At 46.1% G+C, this 23,027-nt stretch overlaps 2 protein-coding genes and 1 pseudogene across 3 annotated transcripts; all 3 read left to right on the top strand.

Annotated features, from left to right (window-relative positions):
• The first annotated feature begins 3,389 nt into the window (after window positions 1-3,389).
• On the top strand, window positions 3,390-9,504 carry CCR2 (C-C motif chemokine receptor 2). 2 transcript variants are annotated; one of them, XM_039837555.1, is made up of 3 exons: window positions 3,390-3,513; window positions 4,280-4,391; window positions 7,596-9,504. In XM_039837555.1, the coding sequence occupies exon 3, from the start codon at window positions 7,610-7,612 to the stop codon at window positions 8,729-8,731; it is 1,122 nt and encodes a 373-aa protein (XP_039693489.1). In that variant the 5' UTR covers window positions 3,390-3,513; window positions 4,280-4,391; window positions 7,596-7,609; the 3' UTR covers window positions 8,732-9,504. The 2 variants fall into 2 exon arrangements, with proteins under 2 accessions (XP_039693489.1, XP_039693488.1); XM_039837554.1 differs by lacking the exon at window positions 3,390-3,513 and adding an exon at window positions 4,065-4,123.
• Window positions 9,505-17,658: 8,154 nt separating this feature from the next.
• LOC120582274 (C-C chemokine receptor type 5) lies at window positions 17,659-20,571 on the top strand. Its single transcript, XM_039837556.1, has 2 exons — window positions 17,659-17,740; window positions 19,267-20,571. Exon 2 carries the CDS (start codon window positions 19,278-19,280, stop codon window positions 20,334-20,336), a length of 1,059 nt encoding a protein of 352 aa, XP_039693490.1. The 5' UTR covers window positions 17,659-17,740; window positions 19,267-19,277; the 3' UTR covers window positions 20,337-20,571.
• A 2,123-nt stretch (window positions 20,572-22,694) lies between these two features.
• Window positions 22,695-22,813, top strand: LOC120582699 (uncharacterized; annotated as a pseudogene).
• Window positions 22,814-23,027: the final 214 nt, after the last annotated feature.

A 23,027-nucleotide genomic window follows, 5' to 3' on the forward strand; every position in this document is an offset into this window, starting at 1 on the left:
TATGTGACCCTGCTTGGTCAGCAAGCACACTAGAGGTAAAAGGCTGGTGACACGTTTTCTTCCAAATCTTCTCAAAGGGCTATACTCCTCTTCCAGACTGAGAATTTCAGAAAGCGTGAACACAGTGTCACAGGTAGATATAGGATTCTCAAACTTAAGGAATAGCATCTTTCTTAAAACTCTCTCCATGAGTATAAAGAATTCTCGAGTGTACTTACTCAGGTTTCCAATTTTCAGTGGTGCCTGGTGTGAAGATAGAAATGCAGAGTGCTCCTAATCAATCAGTCAGAGTCTTGACCTTCCCCATCCCAGAGTTATTCAAGGAACTCGCAGCAAGATGCTGGAATCGGGAGAATCCGTAAGTGGGAGAGAACCCAGGATTTCCGGAGCAAGTATGACCTGTTTTGCTATTGAAATCTCAGGAAGACTTTTCTGATCCCTGCCACATTAGGGGATAACCGGGGAACTGGTCAAGTCAAGAGCTGTCTTCTAAGGAAAAACCTGAGGTCCCTCTTGCTTAGCACAAAAACCAAGTCTTAGCCGGTAGAAAGTCACAACTTGTTGAAATCTAGAAAGGACACCTGGACTGCACTGAGTGTTGTACTGTTATTGTTGCTATTAGTTACCATTTGTTTAGTGCCTACTACATACCAGCCACTGTACTAACTGCTCTAAATCCATTTCAGTCTCACAGACCCCAGAGACCTTATTATTCCTATTTTATAGTGGGGCAAATCAAAGCTTAGAAATTTGTTGAGACCACAGCATGAGATCCTGACCTCAAAGTCTGCTGAATTCCAGAAAGTGCCAGAGGCCCGCTTAGATGACCCAATGTTTCCTGGGGAACCTTAGGGACATTTCTCCCATGTGTAGTGCCTACATTACAATTGTGCTGTTAATGACGATTTCCTTGTTTTTCTTTTTTTTTTAATTGTGGTAAAATAAACATCACATATATGTTTACATAACAAAATTTGCCATCTTATGCCATTCATTATGTGGTGCTGCCATGCGGCCATCACCATCATCCAACTCCAGAATTCTGCTCATCTTGTAAAACTGAAACTCTATACCCATTAAACAATAACACTTCATTAACCCCTCCCCCTGGCACCTGGCAAACCACCATTCTATTTTCTGTCTCTATGATTTTGACTACTCTAAGTATATCATATAAGTGGAATCATACAGTATTTGTCTTTTTGTGATTGGTTTATTTAGTATGATGTCCTCAAGTTTCATCCATGTTGTAGCCCATGTCAGAATTTCCTTCCTTTTTGAGGTTGAATAATATTCCATCGTATGCATATACTACACTTTGCTTATCCATTCATCCGTTGATGGATACTTGGTTTCTTCCACATTTAAGCTATTGCAAATAATATTGCTATAAACATGAGCATACGAATATCTGTTTGACACTCTGCTTTCAATTCTTTGGAGTATATAACCAGATGTGGAATTGCTGGATCATATGGTAATTCTATTTTTAATTTTAGGGGAACCACTCTATTATTTTCCATGGTGGCTGCACCATTTTATATTCCCATCAGCAGTGTACAAGGGTTCCAATTTCTCCACATTCTCACCAACACTTGTTTTTTGTTTTTTTGGATAATTGCCATCCTAATGAGTATGAAGCAGTTTTTTATAGTAGTTTTGATTTGCATTTCCCTCATGATCAGTGGTATCGGGCATCTTTTCATGTGCTTATCAGCCATTTGTCTATCTTCTTTGCAGATATGTCTATTCAAGCCCTTTGCTTATTTTCGAATTGGATTGTTTGTTGTTGTTGAGTTTTAGAAATTCTCTATTTTCAATATGGCCTACTCTGGAAAGTGTCCTATGTATATTTGAGAAGAATATTGCTGTTATTCTAGGGTAGTGTGCTCTGTATGTGCCTGCTAGATCTGATTGGTTTATTGTGCTGTTCAAGTGCTCTATTTGCTTACTTATCTCCTATCTGATTGTTTTATCCATTATTGAGAATGGAGTATTGAAGTCTCCAACTATTGATGTAGAACTGTCTATTTTCCCCCTTCAGTTCTATCAGTTTTTGCTTTATGTATTTTGATGATCTGTCATTGAGTACAAATGCTTCTAATTGTCATATCTTCTTGCTTTCATCGATATATAATATCCTTCTTTGTTGTCTCATAAACTTTTTGGACTTAAAGTCTATGTTGTCTGATGATTGATTAATGTAGCCACCCCTTCTCTCCTTTGGTTCATATTTGCGTGGAATATGTTTTTCTATCCTTTCACTTTCAATCTATTTGTGTCTTTGGATCTAAAGTGAGTCTCTCGTTGACAACACATAGTTAGATCATGTTTTTAAGTCCGTTTGTCTTTTAAAAGTTTGATTATAATGTATCTTGGTGTGAGTCTCTTTGGAGTTCATTGAGGTTCTTAAATGTTTATGTTCGTGTCTTTCTTCTCCTTAGGGACGTTTTCAGCCATTATTTCTTCAAATACTTTCTCTGCTCCTCTCTCTCTCGTTTCAGCTGGGATTCTCATAGGTCCCTTAAATTCTGTTCACTTTTCTTCAATCTTTTATTTCTGCTCCTCAGAGTCAATAATTTTCATTGCCCTCTCTTGAAGTTTGTTGATATTTTTTTCTGACTGCTCAAATCTGCTTTTGTATCTCTATAGTGAATTTTTCATTTTTGTTTTTATATTTTTCAGCTCCAGAATGTCTTTGTGGTTTCTTTTTAGATTTTTCGCTTTATTGATATTTCCATCTTGTTCATAGTTTTCTTGACTTTACCCACATCTTCCTTTAGTTCTTTGAGCATCTTTATGACATTGTTTTAAAGTCTTCATCTAATAGATCTGATATCAGAACTTTTTCAAGAACAATTTCAGTTGGTTTATTTTTTTGCCTTTGAATGGGTCATATTTTCCTGTTTCTTTGTATGCCTTGTAAGTTTTTGTTTTTGCTTTTGTTTTGTTTGGGTTGATAGCTGGACATTTGAATCTATTAATATGATTCTAACTCTAGAAATCAGATTTTGTCCTTCTCTAGAGTCTGCTATTTTTTGTTATATTTTTTTAATTGCTGTAAGATGTGTCTGTGCCAAGAATCAGCCTGAGGTGTGAAATTAAGGTCTTCTCAGGTCTTTTCTGAGCCTATGCCTTTCCCTTAATACGTGTGGTCACTTTCTAATTTTCCCCAGAAATGCAGTTGCCTTTGAATGTTCTAGTCTTTAATGTCTGACTCCCAAAAGAGGAGAAAGAGAACATGGGGAGAAAAATAAGGGAACTGGCCCTTTAAATCCCCTGAAAGTCACTTCAGCCCTAGAGGGAGGGGTTTACAACAATAAGGGGAAATGGAACGGCAATGGCTACCTGCACCTTGGTCTGCACCTCTGAGATCAGTAGCAGTAATCCATGATTGGAGTAGAGATACCTGATATTTGGAGAACAGGGTCCAACAAGGTCCAGCTCTGGCTTCTGCAAGCTGTGAGGCATCTCTTCCAGGAATAGATGCAAGGCTGCCTTGCAAGGGACTGGGTATGGGAGATGGGTAGCTGCTATTGTGTTAAGAGCTGAAATTAAGCAAAGTTAACTGCAATTGATCATTCAAGCCTTCTCCTGAAAGCTGCAAGCCTTCGATAGACTCCAGAGTTCCGAAATCGCTAGAGCACGCTGATTCTCCCAGGGCAGTTGTTGTCTAGATGAGGAGACAGATTCCTGGTGCTTCCCACTCCACCACCTTCCCAGAATCTCAATGGCATTTTCTTTTAACAAACTTCTTTCTGGGGAGTGGGACCTCTCATAACCGAGGCCCTTCTTACTGGATATCTCTGACACAAAAGACTATTTAGCATTCCTTTTCATTAAAAAGCTCTATATATTGAAATTTCTAATCTGATTCTAAATCTGGGATGCCCCTGAAACCAGGGCACATGGTCACGTAAAACCTCACAATATTTCCTCCACCACCACCGACAGCCCCCATTAGCATTTATTCTCTGGGAAATGAAGTCTTGTTGTGCTCGTTTCATGCAAATTATCGCTGACAGAAGAGAGTAGATTTCTAGATATAGAGACCCACAGGATAAAGAATCGTTAGGCACAGGAGCAGACTGGGTGTGCCTGACTCACTCTCAAGGTTGCATAAGTAAGATTTCAAAATTAATCCTCCTCTGGAGACTTCAACCTAGTGTACTATATTCTTGGTTAGGAAAGAAGAACTATATTATCCTTTCTTTCTTCTTTTTTTTTTTTTAAATCTTTACCCTATTGACTCTTGTATCTCCGCCTTCTCCTTCTGCAGGAAAGTTTATTTCCTACTTCTACACACCAAGTTCCTACCTCTAGATCTGCCTGATTCAGTTGCTGAGAAGCCTGACACACCGGTGACTCTTGGAAGAAGCCATCCACTCACGGTGAGTTGTGGGTCCTTGATCCATTATTTTATGAATCGGAGGCTCAGAGCATCTCAGCTCTGGAGATGCACTGGGAGCCCTCTGAGTTGTCTGCACAGCTCAGGAACTTGGGAATGATAAAGGTGAGAGAAAGGGGTGGGAGATGGTGTCTGCACCAGAAATGTTGGAGAGACCCCGGGGAGGTACAGGGCAGGATGAGACCACTCCTCAGGGCTCAGGTGACAGCAGAGAGAGTGCTGAAAAATAACCAAGAAAAGTAAGAACAATCAGGCTTTTTGACAACTGCTCCTCTCACTCTGTCTCTCCCGACTCCCAAGGGCTTCCAAGAGCTGGAACTTTCTACCCAGAATTTTCTCCTCCTCTAGCCCCAGCCCTGAACCAAAAATGTGCTTCTTGCCTCAAATCATTAGGTGCACAGAGGCTGAAGTGAAGAAAAATTATTTTTCTGAGAGGCAGCTTTTCATTGATTCTGAGTGAAAAGCGAACTGCTAGACCAGTGCACTTCAGCCACCTTGCTAAGGGTCTGCTTTGGTAGGAGCTAAGTGTGCTGGAGCGAGAAAGGTAACAAAGGGGAGGTGGCTGGCATCTGAGAAGCCAGTGCAGATAAATAAACCACATAAAGAGCAGAGAATCCACGGTGGAAATGGTTAGCACAATTCACCCCCTCGTACGCCACCCTCACCCCTCAATCTGAATCAGCAGAGTGAGGGGCTGGGCTGTGTATTTCTAATTGACAGACTTTCTGTGTGAGACTGAAGCCAAGCATTTGAGAACCACTGCTCCAGTCCACACTTCCCCACACAGAGGAGGAGACGAAGCCCAGGTTAACCACCGAACAGCCCGAGAGCTTGCTGCAATTTAAGGGGCTGTGGATCCCCAATATAATTCATTTTTACAGAGTCTCCCACTGGATTACCTGGAAGTCTAGCCCACAGTGGAGCATTTTGTTTCCCATCAGCTTGCAACCTACGAGCTCTCTCTTATTTACTTATCCAATTAATATTTATTTAGTAGCCATTCTTTACTGGGTTGGGTTCTGGGGTACCACGATACCTCATTACAAAGACAAAGATCTCTGCCCTCATGGAGCTTATGTTCTGGTAGAAGTGTGTGTGTGTCTGCGTGTGTGTGCACATCTGCGTGTGTGTGCACGTGCACGCACATGCACGCTTGTGCAGGCATGGATGGGGCACGCTCATGTGGGCGAGTGTGCATTTTAAGGTGAAATGCCAAAGAGGTTCTGTTAAAGCCATGAAAGAATACCTAGAAAATTTGTTACCTGTTCTATACCCATCTCTGTCCTCAGAGCCTGGAGACGGGAGCCTCTCAGGGCCTTTGAAATTGAATAGCCCAGGGCTCAAATTCTAGCTCAGCCATTACTTGCTTTATAAGTTTGAGGAAGTCATTTAATCCATCCACGCTTGAATTTCTTCACTTGTACTATGTATAAATACTTATCCCACACATTTTTTGCAAAGATTAAATTAATTAATGTATGCCAAGTATTTAGCGTAGCACCTGGAATTAAAGGAACCCTCAATTAATAATCATAGTTGTGATTCTTTAGGCGGATACATTCATTTTCTTCCAAGCTTGATTAAAGGTCTCATTTGGTCACTGCAGATCTCAAGAATCTGGCTCGGTGACATGACATGCAAGATCTGTGAAATCTATCAGTCACAAGAGAAACCGAACAACGTATATGTAGATTAAAAAGATAAGGTGTGCACTTAGATAAAAACAAATTCACAGTCACTACCAGGAAAAAAAAAAAAAAGCGTATTCTTGAGAATCAAGCTTAATGATGTTAGGTGTCGCCCTTATAATGAGTTTCGTGCATTCTTTCAATGACCATTTATTGGTGCCTCCATTTGCTGGGTGCTGTCATAAGAGCTGGAGAGAGAAACATGATCTAGTCCTTGACCTCAAGGAGAACACAATGGACAGAAGGTAATGTTATAAGTGCTCACTGAGAGGCGTGCACAGGGTCGTTAGATGATGAAGAAGGGAATTGGAGCAGGAGGTATTGGAGGATGAGCAGGAGCTCACTAGCTGTTTCGAGCAGAGGGCAGGCACACGCAAAACCACGGAAGCGTGACGGAAATGGCGCGTTCGGGGAAAATGGAAAGAAGGTGGCTATGGCTGACTCTGGGCTTTGAGAAGCGCTTAGAGATGAAGCTGAGGAGAGGCGAGCTTAGAAAAGGCAGGATGAGCGGGCCGGGCATTCCCTTTGAAGTCCCACCTCCTCCACATCGTGGGCTGCTGGGGGCTTTAAGCTGAGAAGGGCATGATTCAATTTCAGTGCTAGAACAGACAGAATGAAAGGGAGCACACACAAAAAAGCGAAAGACCACAACAAAGCCAGAAGCGAGACGTGCACAGAAGGCCAGGGAGTGACAGTTGTAAGAGGCAGAGAAGGGATAAGTGTCAGAGGCGCTTCCGAGGAAGAAACCGTATGACATTACAATAACAATGCAAAACGTTCCTCTGAAGTTATCAGAGGGATCAAGGGCTCAATGAGGAAGGAACTTGGGTTGTCATTGAAACTTTGACAAGAGACATTTTGGCAGGATGACGGAGGCAGAAAGTCGAGAAGGGCATCAGAACACTTTGCCTGTAATTGACCAAAAAAAGAATGCAACTAGTAATGTTTTAAACACCAGGACTGATTTTTCTCAGATAACAAGAAATCAGAAGATGGGCAGTTCAAGGGCAGGCTGGGGAACTTGTTGATGTTGGGACTCTGCTTAGATCTTCTTCAGTTCTTTGAGTCTTTTATTCATGATCCCAAACACCGAGCCCTCCCAAGACAAGGTGCAAAAGCAGAAATGTCAGGCTAGGGTTTCTCTTGCCTCTCTCTTCACGAAGCAGAGTTCCCAAAAGCTCCCGACAGAGTTTCCTCCTAGATTTATCGTCCAGGAATGGGTCACCGTCCTGTGTGCCACCTGCAGAGGAGGTAGAGAAAGTGAGTGTCCATCACGTTAGCCTTATCATGAGTCGGGCTCTCCAAGAAGGTCAAAGGTGTTGGCAGAGGGCGGTCGGGGTGATGACTGGCATCTGCCACAAGGGGATAAAGCAGCACAAATGCTTCCAAGGAGATGGCTGCGAGGCGAAGGCGAAGGCCAGACAACGCTCGAGTGGAGCAAGGGTATTTTTAAGATCAGCGATTACGTTGCGAATTACCATCCTGTGCTCTGTTTACAGGACGGAGGAAGAAAATGGGTGACGGTGACGTGCTTCCCCGGTTCAGCCACGACGTGCTGGCCACGTCTCATTCTCTGCTTACGGCAAACATCAAGGGGAATGATGAAGACCCCACCACCGGTTATGATTACGAGGGCAATTCACCCTGCGCAAATGACGAGGTGAGGCAAATGGAAGCCAGCCTCCTGCCCCCGCTCTACTCGCTGGTGTTCATCTTTGGTTTTGTGGGCAACTTGCTGGTCGTCCTCATCCTGATAAATTGCAAAAAGCTGAAGAGCATGACCGACATCTACCTGTTCAACCTGGCCATCTCCGACCTGCTTTTCCTTCTGACTTTCCCAGTGTGGATTCATTATGCCGCAAATGGGTGGGTCTTGGGGAATGTGATATGTAAACTATTCACGGGCATGTATCACGTGGGTTATTTTGGCGGAATCTTCTTCATCATCCTCTTGACAATCGATAGGTACCTGGCTATTGTCCATGCGGTGTTCGCTTTAAAAGCCAGGACGGTCACCTTTGGGGTGATGACAAGTGGGGTCACCTGGGTGGTGGCTGTGTTCGCCTCTCTCCCAAAAATCATCTTTACCAAATCTCAAGCAGAAGGGTTAGTTTACTTCTGTGGCCCTTATTTTCCAGTAGAATGGAATAATTTCTATACAATAATGAGAAGCATTTTGGGCCTGGTCCTGCCACTGCTTGTCATGGTGATCTGCTACTCGGGAATCCTGAAGACCCTGTTTCGGTGTCGAAACGAGAGGAAGAAACACAAGGCCGTGAGGCTCGTCTTTGTGATCATGATCGTCTATTTTCTCTTCTGGGCGCCCTACAACATCGTCCTTCTGCTCAACACCTTCCAGATCTTCTTCGGCTTGGATAACTGCATTAGCTCTAATAGGCTGGACCAAGCCATGCATGTGACAGAGACCCTCGGGATGACGCACTGCTGTATCAACCCCATCATCTACGCCTTCGTCGGGGAGAAGTTCAGACGGTACCTCTCCGTGTTTTTCCGGAAACATATCGCCAAACACCTCTGCAAACAGTGCCCGGTTTTCTACCGGGAGACAGCAGACGGCGTGAGCTCAGCATACACCCCTTCCACGGGGGAGCAGGAAGTCTCGGCTGGTTTGTAAACGAGCTGCAATTCGCTTGTTATTTTTAAAGGGAGATGGCAATCTCTGTATGATAATGAGCCTCGTGGTTTGCCAAAGAACAGGAGTCTGTAAGTCTCCCAAGTAAGTGCCCAGGGACCTCAGGGTGGCGTGTACCAAGATGGATCTATGTCACGCTCGTACAGCCAATCATGTACCCACCGTGACTGAACTTTGACTGTCTAGAAAGCTCATCTCAGTTCCTGGAAGATGCCGCATCACCTTGTGCCTGTGCCTTTTCCCCAGTCTTCACCATTTCTTCCCTCCCTCTCTGATTCGGTCAGTTTCTTTAATCAAGTGCCCGGCTGCAGGTGGGGAGGAGTTGAGACAGGCATGGGTGAACCAAGTGACGGTGAGAGGGGTTGAGCCACATGCAGAGAGGAGGGAGGCGTGAGCCTGGCTGAGCCTGGACAGGGATGAACGTAAGGGGTTTGCTCGTTCAGCTGGGCAAGCACTGGTCCTTGGCTTCGTCTCCCACCTGCATTTGACCTTGAAGGCTTCCCCGGGTCCTGGAGAGCTCGAGAATCGTAATCATTTTCTGACAGCTTTGCTTGGGTTTCCTGATCCTTTTCTGTGTCAGGGCATGACACATCGTTGATTTCTCATGGTTTATCTACGCCAACCACGTACCCAGCATTTGAAATCTATTAAATGTATGTCCCCATTGTTCCCATGCCTCTTAGGCCACAGCCTCCTATACAAAAATGTATTAATATTTTTGTTTATAAAATATGCATAATCTATGAGATGAAAAATCTAAAGCCCTTGTTTGGTCTGTAGGGAAGGGGGAGGGTTGGAGGTAGTGATTAGAGAATGGGTAGGGACAAATGAGTTCCCCCCTGGGGGTGCAGGGCCATAGCAAGAGTGAGACCACCCCATAAATGTTTCCAGAAACAGCTAAGGGAGAGGCTGGGGAGGATGACGCTCCAGAACCCCTAAAGGCCTCATGTCTCGGATCCGACCGAGTCTCTGCCTTGTCGTCTTTCTTGGCCTTCCTGCTGCCTTGGCCCCGTGTGCTTCCCCAAAGCCTTTGTCACATAAAACTCTTGCCTGCAGGATTAACTGACTTCAAAATCCAGTTGTAGGGGTCCGGGAGAGTAGACTTGGGGAGAATGGGCAGCAAGAACCCCTTGGCGGGGCCGGAAGAGGGAACACAATCAGTGGGGGCACTGGGGTGTGTCCTCGAGGCCGAAAAGGGGTCTGGGGACAGAACAGAAGCCCGTATCCCAGAAATCATGCACCGGCATATGTATCTATGTGTCCAAATTAGCAGGCAGGGTGGGCCTAGATGAAGGAAGATTCTAGATGGATTGGATGAACATGGTTTCCAAACGACCTTGCAGAGCCTCATTTTTGGATACAGGCATTGAGTACAGATATTTTTTAATTAATTAATTAGAGATAAAGTTAAAGCTGAAAACTGCAATTTGCAAATGGGCCAAAGAATCACTTCAAGAGTTACCATTAAGCCAAGCCTGAAATACAGTATCAGTCATAGAGACAATTCTGGTTTTGAGCTTAAAATCTCAGAACATGGTTGGGAGATTGTTGATTCGGCATACATAGTTGTCGATCAGGGAGTTGGAAGTCTGTGCTCTCTGCGCGTATGGTGATGTAGTGGCCAAATGATATTTGGGTCACAGCACGCACTCCATAAACCGTGTCATCTCAACCACGTCTTTATTCTCTTAGACTTGCTGCCGAAAATCTTTTTTTCCTTTTTTTTTTGCACTGTGAAGTCTATGAAGTCATGGATTTCATCACATTCGAATGCTTCAGTGCCTTGCAGATGTCTGAACTGATGGTCAGATTGTCCCATTTCGCCGGTGGGAACTTCTAAATGAAGCTGATCCCTGATCAAAGCCTTTTGACCCTACTTGTAAAGGAGGGAAGTTGGTAAGCAAGGAAGGAAAGACTTTCGCCTCGGTTGAGCCAAGTTGGGAAGCGCATACATGTCACCCAGTGCACGATCTGATGCGAGGCAAAGCACGGGGCTTCTGGAGCCCAGCAGCTCGGGAGCTGGGAGTTACCGTGGCTCTACTTTCTTGTTTCACGGCTCGAGAAGGCTTCGGAAAGAAGTGTGTGGGCTGCGGTGGGAGGATGTGATACACCTTCGGATGTTTGTATTATCCTAAGAAATGCATTAAATTTTGTTCTGATGATGATAACATTTAAATACTGTTTTTTAAAAACAAAACAAAACTATGACTTGGAAAATGAATCGATGCTTTCACTATATTGCTTGGTTTTTTTTAACTGTCTGATTAGCAACTCCCCGTTTCTTCCACCCCCCCCAAACTCTTCTACCTTCTCATCTATGAGTTTGGCTATTTTAAGTGCCTCATGTAAGTAGAATCGTGTAGTGCTTGTCCTTCTGTGACTAGCATATTTCACTTTGTACAAGGTCTTCCAGGTTCATCCATGATGTCACATATTATAGAACTTTCTTCTTTTTAAGGCTGAATAATATTCCCTTCCATGTATGTATCACATTTTCTTTATCCATTTATCAACACGCATAAAATTTCACGTATACAGGATAAGATTTAAATATCAGCTTTAAAATATTGTGCCTAGAGATAACGATGCTGTATATACACTTCGAAATTTGGTAAGAGGGTGGGTCTCATGTTAAGTGTTCTTACCAAAATAAAAATTTTAAAAACCCGCCTGTTTTGTTGTACTGTGGTACTATAGATTGTCTTATTGTTCACGGCTTTTCACTTCTTCTCCTGTGTGATTACACCTGCCTGTGCTTGCCCTGTGACTTGCAGTGTGCCTTACAGCAGGGCAGCCCCCACCCCAGCCACAGGTGGCTAGGACAATGGAGAGTGAGCCGAAGTGACATCTGCCTCATCCACACAGAGGGGTTGTTGGGCTGAGCCCCAGGCTCTCCCGCTCAGCCACAGGAAGGCCCATCCCAGACCGCAACCCCTTCAGCCCAGGTGTCCTGGTAGGTGAAGGAGAGGACACAAGGGAGCCAGAACCCCACCACATGGCAGCCACGTGTCCCAGGAGCAAGAGGTCTCTTTGAAGCCCCTGAGTTGTGGGGACTGTTTGTTAAGAAGCACAAAAGCTAATTAATACACATGAGATGTGCTGACATCCTAAGTCAAATTTGGCAAAGCCTCCGTATTTGGCCATCATGGAATTCAATGTGACGCACACACCTGAGGATCTCCCAGGTGCCAGACTGGGTCAGGTACGTAAAGATGGGTGTGTTAACGCCCGTGCCCTTAGACCTCCAAGTCCAGGCACTACTGAAGGGGGAACGGGCAGAGAGTCGGTCACAACACACTGTGCAGAGACCAGAAATAGAGGTATGTGCGCCATTGTTTTGCGAGCGCAGGAGAGAGAGTGGCTACTGCCATGACAGCCCTGCATTATAGTAATCACGACTATCGTAGGGCTGCAGCCCCACCGAAGAAACTGCAACTTAAACGTTGCCAGCCATCTCCATTTCGAGAAGTAGACATCTCCATTCTCCTTTCTTCTGGGGAGGACATTGGAGCGGGCCGTTCGGGTTAAGCCGAAGCCAGGAAATATCATCATTCCTGGGGAGGAATATCTTGAAGCGTTTTAGTGGAGCTGGAGGCTTGACATAGCCGCCCCCCGCCCCCCGCCTCCCGCCACCCCCACCATGCCATCCTCCTTGTCTGTGATGCTTAAAGCAGCTAAGGGAATTTGATTTCTCAGAGGGGTCCTGCAGCCTCCTGGCAATGAGCCATCAAGATCCCATCTTCCCACTTTTGAGTTTCCCCGTTGTTCAAGTTTCCCTGACAGATCGAAATGGCCTCAGGTGAGATGAGCCAGCAACTAAGTCCACGAAGGGCCACCGAGGGGAAACGCGCCACGAGAGAAGAGGCATCAGGGCTGGTGAGCCGACCTCTGCGAGGCAGCCCGCGAACTTAGAGGAAAACCGGCCCTGAGCGTGGTGAGTGACTGAGGTTGGAAACTTCTTCAGACTGTGCCACTTTGACACCATATTTGAACTTGACCCTGGGTGGTGTCACATCCTGGTGACTTCCTTGCTGCCTCACGGCAACGCCCTGTCCCCATCATCAGCCCACTCCAACCCCTCTTCCCGGGCTCAGCTGGCCTGCTGCTTAGTGGATGCCTTACCCAGGAATGAGGTGCTGGCTTCCCCTCCTTGCAAGCCCCCAGTCCTCACACTGTTCTCTCAGAGCCCCTTCCCTGACCCCATGACCCTCCTCTCCATCCATCCCACCCACTCCTACAACCCATTCCTGCCCTGGCCTGTCTCCTTACATAGGACAGCGGTGGGAGGAGTTGACATGGTGACTCGGGGCACAGGGCTCCTTCTGTCACTCTTAGTAAGCCCTGGGGAAGGTGTGTGGCCCCAGTGTTAGCGGTTTTCTTTAGAACTGCAAGGTACTTAACACTTCTTTGCCCTCAGCCTCAGGACATAATTGCTACTTTGGAGGCAACAGGAAAGTCCTACATAATATCCTGTTATGCAGAGTTGAACATAGAGTGGCAGGTGAGATCTGACCCGCCGAAGGTCACAGAGTGCCTATCGTGTACCTTAATTGGTACATTAGACCTCCGCCACTGCACTCAAGGTTGCATAGACCCGTGTATGGGCGCCGATCTGAAAGAAATACCCAAAATGCAGAGAGCCGGCTTCCCAGTGGAGTTAAAGGGTTTCCACCATGTCCAGACGTCTAATGAAGCAGTAAAGGGTCGGCTTGCCCGTGTCTGCTTGGTTCGATGACCCGCACAGGGCGTGGGGCATGTGGCGCCCGGGCTGGGAAAAGAGGTTATCCTGGGAAAGGTCTGGAGGACACGGACAGCGGGAATGGCGAGGATGGCATGGTGACCTCCCGACCCCACTCGCCAGGATGGGCGTCTGAGGCAGAAGGTGAAGGGTGCTGGGAATCGAAAGATCCCAACATCATTGACGAGGCCACAGGTGACGGAGTGTGACACTGGTCAGGGGAGAGGGAGATTCTTCCTGTTTCTTCGAGGATCGTGGGGACCCTCTGGCCCTCCTGGGAAAGGCGGCTTTGGAGACACCGGGAGCTTCCTCCCTGGCGGGGAGAGCAACCCTCAGAGCATGCTCGCCGGATCAGCCAACAGGGGAGAGAGCCTGACTATCGAATCACAGGGCTCTGTCGAATACAGTTTGGGCATCAGTTGAACAAAAGAAGCTGCGCATGAAGGCGGCCAGCGTCTAAGATTTCACTTCCACGAAGTTAAAGAACAGACACCTCTTATCCACCATGATGGGAGTCAGAGCGGCCCCCGCCTCTCATCTATGCTGATGGGGCGATGGGGATATTTCCTATCATTTCGGTCTGGGTGCTGGTTCCATGTGGTGCACACGTATCAAAACGTCACTAAGCCGTACACCTAGGATTGGTGTGCTTTGCCGTATGTAAGTTACACCTCAATCAAAACAACGATTAGAGAACCACATTTATAAAGACGTTTTAATAACATGAGGAAATGCCTATGATGTAATTTTTTAGGAAAAAAAAATAAAGAGCAGCACACAGAACTGGTCTATGAGTGAGACCAATTAATCAAAAAGGATGCATAGGACAAGGTCGGGGTTGAAATACATCGTATGTTGGGGGTTGTTTTGAGATTGTGAGAATATGCCTAACTTTTTCCTTACTTTCTATTTTTTTCTGCTTTTCCTAACTTCGTACAATGAGCGTGTGTTGGTTTTATAATTAGATATCTGTGTTCGAAACTAAAAGATGCGTTTGCTATTTTGACAGCCTATCTCACCGTTGACTGACATTGAGCTAGAGTCAGCTCGAGCCCCGGTATGTTCACCTGAGCCACTGTGAGGCGGGGTTTCAGCTCCCTGTGCTCATGCAGTTGGCCCTTTGAACCCAAGGAAAAGACTGGACATTCTCCCCATCTTGTCAATGGCGCTCTGAGTATATGGTCCAGGGAGGGCCTGGGCAAGGCAGGGGCAGCAGCCCTTGAAACTTGGGTGCAATGACTAAATCTGAAGCAGCTGTTTAAGGCTGGCCAGTGCCCCACGAAGTGGGCTGGCGTGAGACACCCTCCGATACGGGCATCGAGTCTAGAGTGACAAACCAGTCAAAAGGTCGTTTCTGGTGGGGGGGTCTGAATGCCACATATCTATGAGAAGGAGAACCCTGCAGAGTGGGAGGTGGGTACAAAGTGACAAGAAAAGCAGAGACCAGGAAACTAAGCCACGGCATGACAAACTGCTAGTTTGTCGTCATCGTTGTATCCAGAGCAGCGTTTCGTTGATGAAGTGCTGAAGAAGTTCCCACGTGTCCTCACTTCCTGTGCATCCTTGCAAGAGACTCATATTTCAAGAGGGGACCTGAACTCACCCCTGGATCCAGAAAGCTGACAGGGAGTAACCCACCCTGCCAGGCTGGGCTTCCTTGTTTCAGCCTATGGATCTTCACCCCGTTTCCATCCAATATCTACCAGCGTGGCCACGGGGTCATCAGGACTGAAGGGGGAAGCAGCCTTCAGGAGCCCCAGGCTTGGCACGTCACCTGACAGAGGAGGACATGGAAGCTCTGGGGGAAAGTATCTCACGCAGAGCACACCGGTTGTCGGCAGCAGTGACTCTGAGCCTGTTCCACTGCTCCACACTGCCCTCTGCGGGTGAGCCTGCCGTCGGGTGCTCAGCCACCCAGATGACAAGATACTGGATACAAGGCAAAGCCCCAGCTCTGTGCTGGGGAGGAAGTCGGAACAAATCCGCCTCATACAGAAATGTAATGTTTGTCCTGCAGCAGCTGAGGGCCGCCCAGTGTGTTACCCGCAAGCACGAGCTACTCTTCCAAAAACCAAAACTGTGCGTGTCCTATTTTCCATAACATATTGTATTAATTTATTTGCTACCCATCTTGTGAACTCTTTCTAATGCATACTTCGTATTTCACTGCTTAAATAGCCCACACAGGACAGGTATCTGCCAAAGTCTCTACACTTGTTACATCATCTGATCTTTTCCTCTTTTTTTCTGGCACATAGTAAATACTATATGAGTGGTAAACGTTAACATAATTTTTCTAAGCTCTGCTGAAAACCTACAGGCCCCCTAGATCTTTCCCTCCTCTAACTCCTGTTTTAAAAGCTCCCCCTTTGGCAACCGTCAGCTTGTTCTCTGTGTCTGCGGGGCCAGTATATCATTTCATCTTGACCACAGACCTATCAAGAAGATTTGTGTCTTCAGCGAGGTTTTTTGTTTTGTTTTGTTTTGTTTTTTTGCCCCCATTTCACAGATCAGAAAACTGAGGACTGGAGCCTTTCGGTAGCTTGTTCAGATTAAATAGTAAATAGTGAAGCGGAAGTTTAAATCCAGCGTGACTTCGGAGCCCAGTTCCTCATTGCCACCTCCTGGATGGCACAGATGGGGGGCCCCGAACATTTTCTTCACGCTTCGCTCTCCCGGTTAGGGTGATGAGTTATCGGGCTCTGTCATAAACACAAACACATGTCCCTGTACGGTGGTTCTCGATCGCCGGGCTCTTTCTGTGCTTCCCCAACTTCACCTGGAGTCATTTCTCCTATTCTCTAAGCCCAGCCATTAGCTTCACACTTTCAGCTTCTCATTTGCTAATATTAATCTGCCCCAGACTAGGACCCCAGGGAACCAAGTCTGTGAGAATTTTCTCAAACAAGTCTCCCTAACAAAGGACCACAGAATGAGTAAATTTGGTGTGTATTGAGTATCTATCACGTGCTATATACCCTGGACGTGGGCACCTCACGTACGTCTCCCACCAAACCCATGAAGGGTCGACTGTCTCTCAGATGAGAATTACACAGATGTGAATGCTGTGGGCAGGGCCAGGCTTCATGCTCAGGCAGGCTGACTGCAGAGGCCATTCGCTTGGCCCCTGCCTTGGGCTGTCTCTACCGGTGTGGGGTCTCCTTTGCCTTCCCTCAGATCACCGGCTAAGGAAACGGAAGCCTCTTGCGGCCCGGGTGTGGGTTCCCACTGTGTTCACAGCTCTGCTGTCAACGACTGAGGTTTCTAGATAAGTAATCAGCCACCAAGAAAATTTGATGTGACTGCCTATAGCATTGTTGCATATCATCCTGAACGGGACCCTCTTTTTCTGGCATTCGTTACCTATTCCATGTCGAAAATTTCTTAAAGCTCCAGGAAGGCCGTATCCTTGGAATGAGGAACTCTCGTCGCCTGGGTATCTGGCACGGTGCAGGTACCGATCGATCGATGCCTGCTGGTCTGGAGGGCTGCAAAATAGCAAATAGGTAGAGTGAAAATTCAGAATGAATTTCAGTGCCCCACAAGATATCCGATCCAGAGAAAGGTCGTCAACCTGTTTAGCTTACAGGTGAACCTAGAGTTAAAATGCTCGAGATAACCAGTTGTTTCAGTTTACAGAGAAAAATCGTATTGGGTGGTGAGCAAAGGTGTATGAATTCTGGTAGGCGAGGGGGTGGGGGTGGGAGGGAGGTGGGCCGAAGCAAGCATGGGGTCATGAAGCATGCCCCTCTCAATTTCAAGTTCTTTGAGTTGGCTTTCTTCGAGGACAAATAGTAAGAGAATCAGAATCTTTCGCCCTTCCAGCCTCATCGCTGATAAGCCCCGTGGCCTTGTAGGAATCATTTGCCTCTTGGGTAGCAACTTCTGTCTAGTTTCACCTCGTTTCTAGGTTTGACTGGATGCATGTTGATGTTCTTCTAGTGCTAATATCCTTCAATTCTTTTGAGCTCCCAACAGACTCTGTACTTGGATGAGCAGAAAGAAAATAATGTAACTAGGGAAACCCAAGAATAACCATTCAGACCAGAGAGCTATTTTAAGCTCAATTTTAAAAAGAAGAAGGAAGAACTCCTCTGATTTTTTGCCCTACATATACTTAGGCATTAAAACTCCGCCCCCTTTTCAGTAGAAATTGCATTTCCTATTCTGATGTTGTCTATATGTTTGATTTGCACAGCTCAGCTGGTCAGAGGAGCTCAGACATCCGTCACCCCCAACAAGAAACTCTCCCGGTAAGTCACCTCTCAACCACTTTGTCTATTAACTAGCTCAGCTTCTGTGATGAGTACAAGCCTTTACAGGAAACTCACAGAAGACATTTGACCAACGCCAGGTGCTCACAGAACTATCTTAAAATATAATCCTTAAGATAAGGAAAGAGTTAGAATTTAGAATGTGTTTCAGACTGTGATAACATCAAAGATACCAAACACGATTATGAATGAAAGATTTGAAACGGAAAAATAGTTTTTTTAAAAAAACCGAAACCTTATCTTTCAAAAGAGAGATTTTCAGAGAGATGATTCTTGGCCAAAACCTTGGTAGAGATTATCTTCTGGTCGGAGAACTAAAACCTCCTGCCAGGTTTCCTTCTGAATTCGAGCCCAGCCATAAATTGTGTCTAAATCTGGTTCTTTTGGAATTTTTTTTCCCCTGAAAAGAGGAAGCCTTAAAATTGTCCAAATTAATATCAAATTATAAATGTTAAACAAAGTCACCTTTTAACATATCAGTTCCTCAGCACATTTAGTGTATGATTCTTTTTCTGGCTCAGAATTTAAAGGGGAAATTTTCTGGGTGCTCCTCCCAGCTGCCCAATCCCAGGCACAGGGAGTTCGAGACTCACAGGGATGACTTAGAATTCTCAGTCCAGAACAAGCAGACCAGGCAAGCCAGAAGGGACTGAGCGAATCAAGAAAGTCTGACAGTAGATGGAGTATCTTCCATTTGGCCGGTTCTTATCTATGTGGGGAATCTCTTAATCATAGCGGCTCAGGAACTAGAAACACAAACTTCAGAGGAAACATGAAAATGGTAGTCTGGGTTCTACAATTGACCTTGACATCGGCCCATTCTGTTCTGACTACATCAAGACACCTGGCTGATGGTCCTGCCCTTTAGTTCTCTCACAAAAGAATGGAAGGCAGGGTGGCGCGGTGGGGAAGAATGCAGGCTGCCTGCGTTTAAAAACCACTTGCTTCCTAGCTGTATGTTTTTAGGTAAGCTATGCATCCTCTCTGAGCTCTGATGTCCTTATCTGTCAGCTGGGTACAATACCATGACCTGCCTCATCGGGTCACCTTGAGGAGTCATTGAATAAATGACTTAGAATAGTGGATGGCATGCAGCATGCCCTTGGGAACTGTTAATTATCACAGCACGCTCGTGGTGAGGCTCCTGTGAGCTCACTCCAGGGAATGGCAGTTTCGGGGTCGTGCTGGATGGACGGTGCCTGGCTCAGTTTCGTGAAATTGTTATCAAGCCATCACTCACTCCACGTGGCTATGGAACACCAGATTTTTTTTGATGAGATGATGCTTTTGTGAATTTCCCCATAGAGCAAGTGAGCAAAGGAAGCTAGCAGCAAGCCTTCCCTTTATTACTAAAGTTCACTGGCCAGAAAATGGGGCTCAATTGAATGTAGAAATCTATGCATCAATTTTAAGAACCTGTTCTTGTATAAGACAGTTTGTATTCACGGTGGGCCACCAAGTATATTCTAGGACCTTACACGAGATCACTGTTTCTTCGTTCACAGGGTAGAGCAAGATGGATTACTCAGTGGCAACTCCATCCTATGACATTGATTACAGTATGGCGGAGCCCTGCCAGAAAATCAGCGTGAAGCAAATAGCGGCCAGGCTCCTGCCCCCGCTCTACTCGCTGGTGTTCATCTTTGGTTTTGTGGGCAACTTGCTGGTCGTCCTCATCCTGATAAACTGCAAAAAGCTGAAGAGCATGACCGACATCTACCTGCTCAACCTGGCCATCTCCGACCTGCTTTTCCTCTTCACCATCCCGTTCTGGGCTTACTATGCAGCAGGCCAGTGGGACTTTGGAAATAGAATGTGTCAGTTTTTGACGGGACTCTATCTTATTGGCTTCTTCTCTGGAATCTTCTTCATCATCCTCTTGACAATCGATAGGTACTTGGCTATCGTCCATGCGGTGTTCGCTTTAAAAGCCAGGACAGTCACCTTTGGGATGATGACAAGTGGGGTCACCTGGGTGGTGGCTGTGTTCGCCTCTCTCCCAGGAATCATCTTTAGCAAATCCCAAAAAGAAGGCTCTCATTGTACATGCAGCCCTCATTACCCAGCCAGCCAGTATCATTTCTGGAAGAATTTCCAGGCATTAAAGATAGTCTTTTTGGGCCTGATCCTGCCACTGCTTGTCATGGTGATTTGCTACTCGGGAATCCTGAAGACCCTGCTTCGCTGCCGAAACGAGCAGAGGAGGCACAAAGCCGTGAGGCTCATCTTCGTGATCATGATCGTTTATTTCCTTTTCTGGGCGCCCTACAGCATCGTCCTTCTGCTCAACACCTTCCAGACCTTCTTCGGCTTGGATAACTGCATTAGCTCTAATAGGCTGGACCAAGCCATGCAGGTGACAGAGACCCTCGGGATGACGCACTGCTGTATCAACCCCATCATCTACGCCTTCGTCGGGGAGAAGTTCAGACGGTACCTCTCCGTGTTTTTCCAAAAGCACATCGCCAGACGCCTCTGCAAACACTGTCCCCTCTTTCAGCGAGAAGCTCCCGAGCGTGGAAGCTCCGTTTATACTCGTTCTTCTGGGGAGCAGGATATCTCTGTTGTCTTGTGACTTGTTTTTTACACACAGACCGGGGTGGGAGGAAGTTACTGTCATAGAGGGTCTAAGATCCATCCATCTATTTGGCATCTGTTTTAAGTCCAGCAGAGTTGAAACTCATACATTCTAGAATGCCAAATCAAAACGTGGATGAAATAGCCTTGTCATCTCCCTTCCATGTACATCGACTCGTGGGCAAACTCACCATTCGCTGCAAAACTTCATTATTAAAAAAAACTCCAGAAAATTGCTGATTCTTGAGTTTGGTATACCTGACCAGGAATCCAGAGAAGTATTCATTTCTTGCTTGCGCAAGGCAACATACAAGTTGTAAATATGTTTAAAACAGTTCCTTGCCTTGCCATGGGGAGAAGGGACATGAACGCAATCAGTTAAGGAAGGACATCTTCCTCCGAGGTGAGTTAATAAGTCCCACGGACGTTGAGGACCAGGGCAGAGCCGTTGGCCTGGTGAGAGCTGGGATAACTTCTTCAGTGACGGGACCTGAGGGGGATTAGCTGCCGGCTCCAGGCTGCAGGTGCTGCACAGGCAAAGATATGCGGCTGGTTAGGGGAGGCCCTGGGAGGAAGAACAAGGGTGCATTGTTAGGGACCCGAACAGCACTGCTCGTCCAAGTCTGAGAGCAGAGCAAGGAGCCCTGGCCGGCGTTGCAGGAGGCTCATTCCATGCCCAAAGGACGGCCTGGAAAGACAAGCGTTTAGAGCCAGGAGACCAGCAGCAAGCAGGTGAGGGTGAGGAGGCCCCCACTTAGGCTGAGGCGCGAGGGATAGGAAGGAAGACGTATATTCACAGCACTTAGGATGAGAGTCAGCAGAACTGGGGGAGGATTTAGGTGGGAGGTGGGAGGGGCACAGAGGAGTCAGGGAAACTCTAGGCTTCAAACGTGCAAACTGGAGATGTCCTAAAAGAGACTTCAAGCATGGAAGGAGGATTAGGTGGATAACAGGAGGGCTGAGTGGGCGGAGGGCAAAGGGGCTCGGTTATGTGAGCTCACACACAGCCTGGCACAGGCAGACGCTGGGTTGTCTCTCACTGATGCGTCTGCCTTCAGAGCATCCAGCTCGATCATGAGGCATCTCCAGGAGGCTTTAAAACAGCAGCTTTGTGAATGCACGAGCCTGAGGTCCAAGGGCACGTGCAGATGAGACGTGAGATCTAGGCGAAGGATGACTACCTAGTTAATGAAAATCCAGAACTTTATAAGCGTGTGCGTATCACCTTCTGGATTTAACTATCAATCAGCAAAAGGGAGAAGGAACGTAGTCATTTGGAAACAGTCTACTCCCAGCTTTATAAGCCACAAAAATAACAATTTACCAGCCTCCCCGTTTCAGGCTGAGTGTAAGGGCCTTTAAATGCCTTTTAGGTGCCTTCTCTCCAGACAAATGGTACCCAAACACTAAGGGAGTTCTATATTTCAAAGAGATCTTTTGTGTTTGCGGTTGCTAGTTTTATTATTTTGTACCTGCTTGAGCATGTTTTGAATTTCGGTGTAGCTGAGGCCTGGTGATAAAGCTTAGGTGAAGAAATGTGAAGAAGTGAGAATCACTCTGGAAATTAAGGTGTCAGAATAATAAAGAAGTGCTACTGATTTTTCTCAAACTCTGAAACCTGAAACTTGAGGGCTGTGGCTTCCAGGGGAGGTGACTGGAGGGGCATCCTTTTGCTCTTAAAAGCTGCATAACTGGCAGAGGACCCTAGCCTCTGGGTCAAGTCAGCATGCTGATAGCTTTGTGCCTATATGCAGATCCACATATGCATGTGATATGCTAATGAATATAGAAAGTTGCAACCTGTTTCAAAGAAAATAGGTGTCTAATAAAAACCACTTTCTAAAATAATCGATCGTATGCCTGTTCTTTCAGTCAAGTGTACGCTTAGAGAATAGCACACACACAAAAAATAGGAGAGCATTGTAAGTAGTTGTTTAGGAAAATTCACACACACATTCACACACACACACACGCACACATTGAGAATTGTATTTCTTTTTAAATATTTTTAAAAGATGACCCTTTACCTGAGTCAAACTGCCAGAATAATTGGTATTTCAAAATGCTACCTCTAAGAGTGGAGTTTCTGAGCAATTGACACAGAAAACGTTAAAATTTCAAATTCCATTCTACTAGTCAAGTAAAAGAATTGACATGTTTTAAAAAAAAAAAAAGAAAAAAGGAAATTCATGTGTGTTTGAGTGTACGGCAGTGTATGTTTGAAAATGAAGACAACAGACAACACCACGTCCTGGGCAGTTAGCTGCAGCCCCGAATTGCAGACGTAGGATGCAAGAGGATGAGACTGGTTGCTGTAAAGGTTGCTTTTCTTTCCTTTAAAAATGCCTCCCCCAGGGTCTACGGCCATGCCACCCTGAACAAGCCTGATCCCGTCTGATCTCGGACGCTAAACAGGGCGAGGCCTGGTTAGTACTTGGATGGGAGACCACCTAGGAAGACCAGGTGCTGTAGGCATAAAAAAATTTTTTAAAAAAATAAAGGATTGTAAACTGACAAGGTCCTTGCAACCTGTAAGGTCAACCAAGGGCCGCCTCACCTAAAAACAAACAAATAAACAAATAAATATCCCTCCCCCAAACCTGGCTGTCATTACAGTGATGACGAGGGTGCCCATGTGGATTTCTGTGTGTGTGTCTCTTATCCTCAGGGCACAGGTGCTCCAGGTAGA

This window comes from Pteropus medius, unplaced genomic scaffold, assembly GCF_902729225.1.
Source record: "Pteropus medius unplaced genomic scaffold, Ma_sr-lr_union100, whole genome shotgun sequence".
In the NCBI taxonomy this organism is placed as follows: domain Eukaryota; kingdom Metazoa; phylum Chordata; class Mammalia; order Chiroptera; family Pteropodidae; genus Pteropus; species Pteropus medius.

Coding starts and splice junctions, on each gene's coding strand:
- CCR2 (XM_039837555.1), top strand. CDS start 7,610: ATGGGTGACGGTGACGTGCTTCCCCGGTTCAGCCACGACGTGCTGGCC.
- LOC120582274 (XM_039837556.1), top strand. CDS start 19,278: ATGGATTACTCAGTGGCAACTCCATCCTATGACATTGATTACAGTATG.